The sequence below is a fragment of the Montipora foliosa genome, chromosome 3 (assembly GCF_036669935.1).
Source record: "Montipora foliosa isolate CH-2021 chromosome 3, ASM3666993v2, whole genome shotgun sequence".
In the NCBI taxonomy this organism is placed as follows: Eukaryota; Metazoa; Cnidaria; class Anthozoa; order Scleractinia; family Acroporidae; genus Montipora; species Montipora foliosa.
In genome coordinates this window covers 55,341,159-55,353,971 of record NC_090871.1, presented here as the reverse complement: position 1 = coordinate 55,353,971, position 12,813 = coordinate 55,341,159, and the positions used below count along the sequence as shown (strand labels likewise).

General features: G+C 41.4%; 2 protein-coding genes across 2 annotated transcripts in view; one reads left to right on the top strand and one right to left on the bottom strand.

The window, feature by feature from the left end:
* The window catches only part of LOC137997671 (uncharacterized), a 23,169-nt gene extending 16,382 nt beyond the window's left edge, over window positions 1–6,787 (top strand). Inside the window, exons 4-5 of the mRNA XM_068843798.1 lie at window positions 1–203; window positions 808–6,787. The exon at window positions 1–203 is cut by the window's left edge and continues 228 nt beyond it. Coding sequence (XP_068699899.1) covers window positions 1–203; window positions 808–4,346 — 3,742 coding nt within the window. The 3' untranslated portion in view covers window positions 4,347–6,787. The remainder of the gene's footprint in view (window positions 204–807) is intronic.
* A 3,825-nt stretch (window positions 6,788–10,612) lies between these two features.
* LOC137996133 (uncharacterized) lies at window positions 10,613–11,656 on the bottom strand. Its single transcript, XM_068841558.1, has one exon. It carries the CDS (start codon window positions 11,654–11,656, stop codon window positions 10,613–10,615), a length of 1,044 nt encoding a protein of 347 aa, XP_068697659.1.
* Between the last annotated feature and the right edge of the window lie 1,157 nt (window positions 11,657–12,813).

Sequence of the window (12,813 nt, the reverse complement as noted above, 5' to 3'; positions counted from 1 at the left end):
ATGTGCATTGGAGATTAGCAAGAGACCTGGCTATAAGAATGCCCTGAAGAAATTAAAAAAGTGTCGTAACAAGCTGCTGGGACATCCTTCCACAGAAAAGATGGCTGATACAGATTTCAACTACTACTGGCTGCTGTTACACAGCAACTTCATTACACTTGGAGCTGATCCAGATGACATTGCCGAAATAAAGCTTCAGTCAGGTACTTACTATGCATAATCGTTTGCAAGGCGGAAAAAGTGAGCTGTTAAATGAAAAAAAACCCTGGCTTTTTGTAGACTATTGCATTTGTGCAATGGGAAAACTTGTTTTTGAGATATCACACACCATCTCATTGCTCTGCTTTACTGGTTTAATTTAGGGCTCTTTGTTAGCATCCTTAGGACAAAAAGCACCCTTGAATCTTCCTTTCGCTCCTTTATGTAATCGGTCAACTTGTTCTTGCTAAAGCGCTGATGCCTTTTATTTGTTGAAACTTCCTTCCTATGCTTAATCCTACTGAGGGCTGTCAGGAAGTGGTAATCATTGCCAAGACCTGTTTTACTGATTATTAAGCGAAGTCAGAATTTATGACACAAGGGTTTAACGTGATATTAAGTGTAAATTCTGGGAGCAATGTGGACTCGGAAAAACTCCGAGTCCCAGATGGGATTTGGACCCACGACCCTCCGTAATCTAGATCTAGTTTAACGTGTTTGTTAAAATAAAATGACTAAGGAATCGGTAGTATACCATGGAAGGAGCTCTTTGAATGTCTATTAGCATAGATGGTCTTCTAATTTATGTCGTTTAATCGATCTCTCTAGATGCAGACCTTCAGGTTGGAGGGCACTACAAGCAGTTGTTCATGACAGAAAAAGCTAAACTTGTTCCTTTTGGAACAGAGCTGGAATCGATAAAAAGCCAACTGGGAAACGTCACTGAGATGCTAGCCAATAAATTATTTGATTCCACCAACAAAGCCCCAGTTAGTCCAAAAGACCTCAGCGGCCCCAACTGGGATGAATGGCTAAGGTTTTGTGACGCAGTGGAAGATTTTGATACCCGGAAGAACCAGTACATCCTTGTGACTGATGCTATGTCGCCAGAAAATCAAGAGTGCTTTTCCATTTTGAGAAGGGTAGCCTGGAAGATGGTCTTAGATTTCGATCCCATGTCAGAAGAAAAAGGTTTCTACCACTCGTTCACGTCCCAAGAAGGACAAGGTAGCTTAGTCATCATGATTACGCCAGCAGAGGTAATGGGAAGTACAATAGTCGGCCTTGTACGTCAGATTGATTCCAATAAAATCCAGTGGTTGTTTGTCAATGGAAGATCTAGTGACACAGCTGGAAAGTTACCGACATTTTCCGACTGGGAAACAAGCTCAGTTAAAGAAATTTCGAGATTTTTTGTTTGCTGTTGTGATCCAGACAAGTTTGACAAGCAGAAGCCGGTGGTGTGCCTAATTCTTCCTCTTCGCCAAGAGAGTTCTCCATTTCAAGAAGTTACACTAAGTCGACTGTTTGAGAACTTTGACGGCCAGTTCAGTTTAAAAACTGTGTCTTTTAAGCAGGAGAAATCTCTCTCTGTTTTTAGGAAGCTCAAAGTGCGCACGGTTGATCTAAGTCCAGAACTTGTGCAGCTGGGTCTGAAAGAAATGCTCTGTTCATCAACTCAGCGTTATCGAATGCCCACCTCCCAGGCCAAGGTTCCTGTAGACCTTAAAGAGAAGGAGTACCTTTACTTAACGGAACATCTTGAAATCCTGTACGAAGGCTGCGAGGAATTACCAGAAGTCTCAAACGACCCATCAGAGGGGGAACTGCGACTGCAGAACGTCTTTGAGGAGCACAGAAAATTGTTCATTTCCGGCAATCAGATTTCCTTTGTAAGCCTCTATGACAATCATGATGCTAAAAGGAAGATTGAAAGAGAAATTCAGATCCACGTTCAGCGTCTTCTTGATCAAGGTCTTAATCGGTCCGTGATCGTTGAAATTAGGCATTCGCCTGGTACTGGTGGTACTACCATTGCTCGCCGAGTTATGTGGGATATCCATCAAGCATACCCGTGTGCTTTCATAGAGGTGAGTCCGCATCTCTACTTTGATGAGGACAACAGCTACGTAAGCAAACTAGCTGAACGGATTGCAGCACTTGAAGAGAGATGTCACACCTCCCCTGTTGTCTTGATTGACGGGAAGCAATCAGGGACAATTGAAAGCCTCTCGAACAAACTCGTACGAATGCTCGGGAAAAAAGGTAAACGAGCCCTTTTACTACGTTGCCAACATGGATCAAAGACCTCGTCGAGAGAAACTCTGGATTCATCTCATGTCCATCACGTATTCTACGTAGATGTCAAGCTTGAGGATTCAATAGCTGATTTGCATGAGTTCGAGTCCAAGTACAAAGAATTCATTGAAAAGTCTTTAGGTGAGGCACCAGTATCAGGCCCATGTCGTGTATTTCACTTCCCACTTCTTGCAATGATGCGAGAGTTTCGTCCCAGGCTTGAGAAGATAATCGATGATACCTGGAATGAGATGGATAGCCTTCAGCAAGAAATTACTGTTTTGGTGGCCTTCCTGCAGAGGTATGCAAATCAGAAAACGCCAGCTCTCCTGCTTTACGATGCCTTCAAAGACTACATTCGTCTGGTGGGTGGAAAAAATGTGGTATATGAGGACATCAAGCAGTTGTTCACAGCACACTTGTTAAACCTAATGGTGCCTTCAAACCCTCTGCGCCGCCGAGGAAGAATGTATTCTTATGATGTCAAAGAAACCTCACCTGATAGTTACACCTTGCAGCACCCATTAGTCGCTGAGATGTTACTGAAGAAAGTTTTTCGAGAACAGGATTGCGACCTATTCCGGGTAGTAGGCCAGTTCCTCCAGTTTCCAATTTACCAACGCGAATGCTTCTTGCCCCTTTTTGAGGAACTGTTCGCCTACAACAAGGAGGGTCAGAAGAAGCTAAAGTTTTCAGTTCTTTTTGAAGAGCTTAAAGCTATTAACCCAGAGCGTGCTGCCGACGTGTTTTGCACAGCAGCTGAGAAGACCTGTGATCCTGTCATCTTTTCCAATGCTGCAAGATTTTTGGCCAAGAAAGAACCTCCCTCATTTTCAAAGGCGAAGGAGCTCATTGAACGGGCGTTTCAAGCTAACGCCGGCCAGAAAGTGAGAGGTAGACGTCTTTTCCATACGAAGGGGGTTACTTTGTACATTGAGCTGAAGCACATGGCCAATACAGGCAAAGTTAAAAATTTGGCAAAGCTTGAAGAACTGGCCAGCAAAGTGCTCAAGGAATACAAAGAGGCTCGAACCTTTCCTCCAACGTACCCCAATCCCCTCATTGGTGAGGTCGAAGTTTGGCTCGCGTGCATCGAATGGATCATGAAGAACATGTGCAATCGCGATTCCGAAGAGACAGTGAAGTTCCTAATAAATCATTCTCCGCCCTTCTTTCGCACTTGTATCAGTGATTCCTTCACTCTCCTTGACGTTGTTGACAGAATTGTGCATAGTGTGTCAAGCCTGCCAGATCCTGAAGATACGCAAAGAAGATGTAACAATGCCAGATTGGCTCTGATGAAGACCTGTAAAAGGGCGTCGTCATCTACCGGACGTAGACGCGAAGGAGAGGATGTTGTTCAAGCGTGCAAGGCGCTTTGTGTTGCCACAAACTTCCCGCAGTCGTCAGTATTGGAGCTGAAAAGGCTTCAGGCTCAGTTTATTTTGAGTTCCAGTGATGCAATCGACTTCTTAAAGCAAGAACATCTCAAATTCTTGCTTAAATTACTGGAAGAACTTGTGCTCATGGAGAAGCAGCACAGTCTAGCTTACCATTTAATGAAGGTCTGTGTACTGGTGACTGGGCCACGGTGTTACAGTCTTGAGCAAGGCCTCCTTGTGAGTGAAAAGTGGTTAGAGGTCTCGCCTCATGATTGCCTCCCGTATTTTTACCAGATGGCCATTTGTTTTTTGAAGATCTTGGACGGAAATGCTCTGGAGTTCACCCCAAAGTATCTGAAAGCCTTGAAGATGTGTCGAGAGAAGTCACAGAATCACTGTCGAAGTACACAGCCCACACTGTTTCTGGGTAATAGAGGAGCAGGGATGTCTCGCCTTGTTACTCGCAACACTTTGTTTCGTGGTGAAAGTACCTACTCCACCGACGTGCCTGACACGGTGACCAGGTTTTGGCTGAAGGACAGTAGAAAAAAGTTGCTAGAGTGTAAGGGAAGAATTCAAGTGCCGCCTTCTTCTGATCGAGGGAAAACATATCCCTACATCGAATCAGTGGAAGGAAATTTGGAGCTCTACGTGGGAAAGAATGCAAGTGGAAATAGATTTCACTAAGGGTCAATTAGTCTATTTCGTGGTTAGTTTCAACCTTCAGGGTCCTGTTGCAAACGGAATAACCTTTTTATCACAGAGTGGATCACGTGAGTAGAAGGAACATGCACAACTACTGATTACATAGAACTACACGTCTATTACTTACATACATACTTTATTGCAACTCCCTAAAAAGGGTTTTCCAGTTACAAATAAAATAAAAAATACAAAGAACAGTAATTAATATATAAATAAGAATAAATAAGCAATAAATTAATACAAACCAAAATTATGTGTTTTCCTAAATAGATGAAATTAAGTTAAAAGTAATTGTTTGGTAAATTTCGATTTAAAGGCCTTTACAGAATTTACATTTTTAAGATCATTACTTCGGTTATTCCATAGTTTGGCTCCACGGTATGATAAAGAACGCTGACCGATGGCCAATCTGCATCTCAAAATGTTCAAATGGTTGCTCTGTCTTGTATTTTTAATATTAGTTTGAGAGCGAAATGTAAATTTTTCTGCCAGATAATCAGGAACAAGATTATGAATACATTTAAAAATCATTATTGCATCATTTAGATAGAATCTATCGCAGACAGGCAGCCAATTAGGAGATCTGATGCCTTGTGAAATGTGATCGAACTTTCGGAGTCCCAATACAATACGAGCAGCGAAATTCTGAACCAATTGGAGTTTCTTAATATTGGAATGACTAGTGTTCGACCAAACCGTCGAACAGTACAAGAGTTTACTAAAAATAAAACAGTTCATAAGTAAAATCAATGTCTTCTTATCTAATAGGTGCTTGATTCTGTTTACTTGAATCAGTTTGTGTAGACAGTTGGAAGCGGTTTTGGTAATATGATCATTATAAGTTAATGACTGGTCAATGTAGATACCAAGATCCTTGGCAACAGTAACAGGATTGATTTCTTTTCCAAGCATTGAGACAGGTACTGTAGGCAGCCGTCTTAGGAATTGTGGTACGCCAATAAACAGGACTTTGGTCTTATCTGGGTTTATTAGTAAAGAATTTCGACAACGCCAGCTGCAGATGTTATTGAGGTCCTCATTCAGATTGGCAATGGCAGTATTTATGTTGGGAGCACGAAATGATAAATAAAGTTTACTATCATCAACATAGGCCGATTTGCAGTGTTCAGGGACAGACAGCAGATCATTCACGTAAATAGTGAACAGGACTGGACCCAGTATGGATCCCTGGGGAACTCCATATTTCAGTGGAAGTGGATCGGAGACTGATTCATGGATCCGTACTCTTTGGTAGCGATCAGTCAGATAACTATGAAACCAGTCCAGGCTTGGAGAGGAGATACCAAGTTCGTGGAGTTTCTGTAATAAGATGTCATGACGGATACTATCAAAGGCCTTTTACATGTCAAGTAACACAATAACAGAGACCTTTTTATCGTCCATTGCTCTCAACAAGTCATCGGTAACACAGAGAAGGGCTGTTTCCGTGGAATGGAGCTTACGGTTACCACTCTGGGTTTTAGCTAATTTCTTGTTTGCAGATAAGAAATCAACAAACTGTCTAAGAGCCAGGCGCTCAGACACCTTTGATAACACAGGCAAAAGAGAGATAGGTCTATGATTGCATGGTTCTTCAGAATCACCTGACTTTAGGAGTGGAGTTACCTCAGCAATTTTCCATAACCTTGCGAAGGTTTTAGTGTTGAAGGAATTGTTCGTAATGGTTGTTATCGCCGGAAGAATTGCTGGCAGACTATCTTTGAGTACTCGAACAGACACTTTATCATAGCCAGGTGCTTTGTTGGAGGCGAAGCCCCTAACAAAAGATTCAACATCCTTATCTGACACAGCATGAAATTGAAATATTTCAGGACATTCATCAGGTGTTGGCACTAGTTTAGGATTAATATCAAAGTTATGTTCAGTAGCAAGGTCACTGGTGACACATCCCACAGACGTGAAATATTCGTTAAATTTATTTGCCAAAGCAACCGGGTTATCAGGTACCCGAGGATGTTTTTTCCTTGGCAGGCAGTTATTTATGATCTTCCATATCACATTGGTATTTCCACTACACTTCAGTAGTTCGGATCTTACATGGGCTTTTTCTGCGAATCTGAGCTCACGCTTGACTTCCTGTCTGAAAAATCGATATGCATTCCAGTGAAGGCGGTCATTTGACTTGATTTGTAGATTTTGCGAGAGAATTTCAAAATGACGGACCGTCGTTTCTTTCTTTCTTTCTTCCTTTCTTCAAACTATGCTTTCATTTATTATCAATGTGTAGAATTATAAAACAGTTATAGAGCTCAAGCTTGCGTGATATCGCCTAATTTTAGCCGACGAAGCGTTCTGCCTCGTCGGCTAGGTATTAGGCGATATCACGCTCGCTTTCGCGCTATAACTGTTAACTATTCACCTCCGAGCAATTCGGGCAGAATTTGCGTCCCAAAATGTTGTAATCTTTGCAGGAAACGAATGAATTAAAATCATCTTTTGGTGCTATATTATCTCACTGTTTTAGTATATACTAAAACAACTATTCACCTCAGTGTCGGTCGCTAGTGGTGGATATTTACCTCGCCGCTTCGTAGCTCCGTAAATATCCACCACTAGCCACCTCCACTTCGGTGAATAGTTGCTACATTGTAATTATTACCTGTGTACTCAAAAAGGCAGCATTTAAATAAAAGGGCTAATTAGTTTTCCCGTCTGGTCTCTCACGTGTTATCCCAGATCGAGTCACATCCAGCGTTTGCAGTGCGTATGTCAGAGGGAATCCGGCCAAGGCTAAGTTAAAAAACAAAAAAGAACTGCTATAATTAAATGGAATTGTGAACGAAAAGAGACAACAGCTACAAATATCGATTTGTGAAGAACGACTGTGGACAATTAAGGGACAGAAGTGTTTGCCATTTTGCTGTTGTTTCCAGGTTTTCTCAGTTTGGTTTCTTCATAGATGCACCTTAGACTATACCATCCGCCTCAAACGGAACTCAAATGCAGTCAGTGTGAGAGACAAGAGGCATGCGGGATGCTGGAAATGAGGGAATAGGCGGTGAGGTACTGTATTTATTCGATTAAGCGCCCAACCTCGAATAAGCGCTTACCTCCCCCCCCCCCCCCCCCAAAAAAAAAAAATAAAAATAATAAATAAGTGATAATAATAATAATAATAATAATAAAGTGCACAAGAGGAATACGGGTATTGATTATTACGGTATTTCTTTAATGGCTTACAATCTGTAGTCTTAATTGTCTGAAAATTTTATGACAACGTTGAAATATTTCTCAAAGTTTCAACTGAAATGTCCATGTGGGCGCAAAGTTCTTTCAGCCGGAAAATCTCCCGCTCAATCAAACTTCGTGGCAATAGCCCTGCTTTGTGTCCGCGCTTTGGATGTTCCTGATTGAGAATTATGATAGCTAAGGAGACTTCTGCGAAGACCGAAGAATGAGTTGTTAGTCCTGGGCATAAACCGAACAATGAACAGTTACAATTTATATGCTTTAATATTTTGTCATGTTTTGTTACAAAATAAACTTTGTAATTACTGAAAATGGTGAAAACTCAATAAGCGTCCAGCCTGGAATAAGCACCCAACCTGAAAGTCCAAAAATTAGGTAAGCGCCCTTGGCGCTTAATCGAATAAATACGGTAATTTTAAGTGCTCTAATACATGTTTTCCCAGAAACCACATATTAGAGCATATATTAGAGGTGTTTTTCTCCGGGTACTCCGGTTTTCCCCTCTCCTCAAATATCCATGTGATTTGTATGTATTAATTTGACTTCATTTCATTTGTGCACGACTCCATATTAAGCTATCCGGCTTTAATTTAAACATCGTGTGAAAATAGAGTTGTATTCAAAACAAAACAAATTAAATTAAATGAAACAGATGAAATGGAATTAAATGTTGCCTTCAGTTTATAAAGGGAAAACTGAAGTACTTGGCAAAAAAGTCTCAGAGCCAAGTAGAGAACTAGTAAAGTCAACCAACATATGACGCCAGAACCAGCGGAAAATCAGTTCCGGGATCATAACCACTTTGCCAGTCCTGTTAGCAACTAAACATTACCATTGTGCTTTGTCTTCAATTTCTAATTTTGTTTGTGTGGGTTGTGATTTTACTGTTCTGGCTTTCGCTTTCCAGTTTGAGATGCTGGTAGGTTTCACTTCCGGCCTTAGTTGAGCAGGGATGGATAACGCTGTCCACTGGATAAATAACCATCTATTGAATAACTAAATTGGCTTTGATAGTGATCATTTGCCCTGACAATAGCATTAGGAAACGGTTCGAGTTGTAAAACGCAGTATGCATTTCACCCCATGATCAGCTGTTCAAAACCTGATTGACACTGATTATTAAAAACTAGATTATTGGATAATACAATTCTAGTGTTTTGATTGGCTTAGACATCATGGTATATGAGCTACTTACATTAGTGTATACCATGCTCTACAAATATTTTCTTGATGCAGCATGAATATATTTTAGACTCAGTACTTGCAATCCCGTGCAAGAGCTTTTAGCATGCGTCATGCAAAGCATGGAGGAATGAAAAGTGTCTTGTTAGGTGTAAACCTCCTATGTATTGAAACAAAGCAAGAACGAAAGACACGATTTGGTCAAAGGATGATTTTGTTGCTCAGCCGGTTTAGTTCACTTGGTGTGAACACGGCAACAATCGTTGGTGACGATTACTACATACAAACCACTAGGTCTTGTTAATGTATACTAAGACAAAACTTTTTACCAAGTTTCAGGGAGGCTTTCTGGTGGAAGGTAGACGTTAAATGGAGATTTGCAGCGTTATTACTTTGCTGGTGTCTTGAAGCAAGCGTATTTTTATTCTTCTTACTTTCCGGCTTACTTAATAAGGGAGCGGCGAACAAGAAAGAAAAGAAGGTTCGTTGGCTTACCAGTCACACAAATGCTTTCGAAATTCTCCGTTTACATGTCAGCGAAAGCGAAGCGAATTATTTTAAATCCGCAATTGCGTTTGTGTTACTTTTTCACCCACTTTACACACACTCTTAACGGGATTTCGCAAGTGTTTAAGTCGTTTTCACACATTTTCAAAAATCTACGTTTCACTTGACCTCATAGACCAAACAGACGGTTTCGTATTCGTTTCGCCCTTGCTTAACAAAAGTGCGTTCCTTTCGGTAGGTTCAGTTATTCAAAGTGTCCCTGCTAGCAGCAGTCTTTTTTCTTTTTGCGATCACTGGTCGAATCTCACCGTGATCCATCCGCTGTCCACAACCTTGAACGGCACGTTTCAAACCGCACGCCCCATGATAAGTTTGCTGATTGTGACTTGATCCCGCAGTAATTCCACTGTTGTTAAGTGAGCCCACATAACATGAGGTATCATGTGAGGATTCGGTCGCTAAGTAACCGCCGCGCATGCTCAACTCAGTGAATTTCGACCCATGGCAGAGGTCTCTTTTTCCGTACTCGTCAGCACAGCGAACGTAAAAAGAAAAGATTCCCTCTGCTAGCAGGGATTTCAAAGGCTGCAGATTGTCGAAAAAATGTGTCGAGAAAGCTAGTGTACACTGAAGACGAAAACATTTATCTACTTAAAGCACCTTGGTTCTTGGGGTTAAATTTTCGCTGAAAACCGCACGGTCACAAATTTCTCCCTGACTATTTTTATTAACTCGTTTTCGAGCGTTTTATTGACACAGACTTCATTGATTTTAATTGGTTGATGAGCTCCTCATTGTCTTTGTTCTTTAATCGTTTCGCGCCCGAGGGATTCCTAGTTAACCCTGAGGTACACCATAAGGTAACGCATGCACATCAGAAGAGAAATACTGAGAGAGAGATACTGAGTGCGATCAGATAGATATGAACGAAACCAGTCCAGTGCCTGGTCACAAATGCCAAAACGGGTAGATAGTCTGGCAAGGAGAAGAGAATGATCAACTGTATCAAAAGCAGCAGACAGGTCTAGTAGAACCAAAACAACAGATTTTCGATTGTCAATGGACATAGCAATGTCATTGTAGGCTCTGAGAAGAGCCGTTTCGGTGCTATGGTGAGCACGGTAAGCAGACTGAAAGACTTCACACAGACCATTGTTGTCAATGTAGTCAACAAGCTGCATAGCCACTACTTTCTCAATGACTTTGGACAAGAAGGTGAGGTTAGAGATCGGCCGAAAGTTCTTAAATTCTTGATAATCAAGACTCGGCTTTTTCAACAAAGGACGAATTACAGCTTGTTTAAGTTCAGTGGGCATGACAGAGGTCTCCAAAGACAGCTTAACAATTTTTCAGATCACAGGGCAAAGGAGATCAAGACAACCAAGGAGTAATCTAGAGGGGACAGGGTCAAGTTCACAAGACTTTGATGCCAAAGGGTGCACAATCTGAAGTAAGGTCGAATATGAAGGGCAGCTCAAACGATGGAGTCTAGTTGTTGCTACTGTGACTTCATTAAATAAATAAGTTCCCTGCTCAGGGTTCGATTCCAGTTCATGTCGAATAGTAATAATCTTCTCACCAAAAAAGCCTATGAATCTATTTGCAAGATCCGCCACGGAAGAGCAAGATGGATACTGTGGTGCAGGACTCCGATGTAACAACTTACCGCCAATGCCAAACAGTTTCCTCTGATTAAGGCAATTATCATCAATAAGCTTGGTGTAATATTGTGAGCGGACAGAGAGTAATAGCTCATTGACAATACGATTTTGTTCAATAAAACGCAGACGATCTTCGGGCAATCTAGTCCTACGCCATCTCCTTTCCAGTCGGCGACGAACTCTTCTCTCCAGTTTAATCTCCTCACTAAACCATGGAGCAGCGGGACGTATGGTAGCCATGCGCGATTTTAATGGCGCATGCTCATCCAAAACACTAGATAACTCCGAATTATACAAGTGAAGCAGCGTAAGTAAATCATTGGATGATTCAGACAAAAGAGGAGACATTGCAACATCTTGTCGAAAATGCTCCAAGTTGATGGCTTTTAATTTCCGACCACAAATACGCTTCCTTTCCCAATTAGGCTTAACAAAACGAAGATCAGCACAAACAGTGTAATGATCCGATATCTCTGAGGAATCATCAACTGAAATAGCATTTAAAATATATTCAGCATCACGAGTGATGACCAGATCCAAAGTATGTCCAGCTCTGTGGGTGCAACTACGAACATGTTGTTGTAAATCAAATGACTCCAATAAGCTCAGGAAATTAGCCGCCGCAGTATCAGTTGTATCATCAACATGAAAATTAAAATCACCAGCGATTACGTATACAAGAGAACCAGTTTTAGTGATATAGGATTCTAAAAGCGACGAAAATTCATTCATAAAAAGCTCAGTTGAAAGATTGTTTCCAGATCACGGTGGAGGACGATAGACAATAAGGATGGAAACAGATTGCGAAAAACCCTTAACTTCACTTTCGATGGCTTGAAAGGAAATGAAGGTGTCCAGATACACCTTTGATGTCTGCTTAACTGGCAACGAACTTTTGAAAAGCAATCCGACGCCACCACCTATTCCATCACGAGCAGAGTGTAAAAAGCGATAGCCATTTGGGATAAGACTTCCGATTACTAAATTATCATAATCCCCAGTGTTGAGCCAGGTCTCGGTAATAGCAAAAATATCAAAATCCTTGTCCACAACATAGTCCTTGATAGAGAGATACTTATTGCGGACTGATCGACAATTCAGGAGGCCAAACAAACAAAGCTTCGGAGCCGATAAAGTAGATTTGTTGGAGATAACAGGTTTCCTGTTCGAAGTAATGCAAATGTGCACGAGATTATTCTTGTTAACACCATTATGCAAATTTTTAACTTTAGAAGGCAAAGTTCTTCGACTTTCCACAGTATTGATAGGCCAAACCTTGTCGGTAATTCCACCCTTGACTTCCAATCCTGACATAGTCAGATTAGTTGTCGATGTTCTAAGATGAAGATCAGAAACACACTTGATTTGCACGAGGTTACAAGGGTTACGACGTTATTGCATTTCATGGCGCTGCCGAAAGCGATTTGTTGTAAACGATGTAATAGAAGGACCAGGGTTAGGATTGATGTCACCGCTGGTTGCCAGCCGAAGTCGAGTAACATTGGAAGTAGAAATAGAGTTTAGTGTGTGAGGTATTGGCGAAGTAAAGTAGCGATTCGTCCTTGTTGAGGATTGTAATCCAAGATGGCGGGTCGATTTCATCCATGACGAGCAAATTGCAAGGTACAAATCCATTTCATCAATGTTCATCGCAACTTCACCATCGCTTAAAACAGCTTAAAACACGACAAAAACCAAAAAGGAACGTACTCGGATGACACAACGAACGACTTAGACAACAGAACAAGAATAAAAATAAAATTGAAGCGGAGCAAATACAACTGCGACCAACCGCCATCACGAGTTGTTCAGTTGTCTTTTGACATTTTAAAGTTATGATGTAGGCTCGATTACTAGCCGTTGTTTCCTGAAAGGAACCCGAGCTCCTC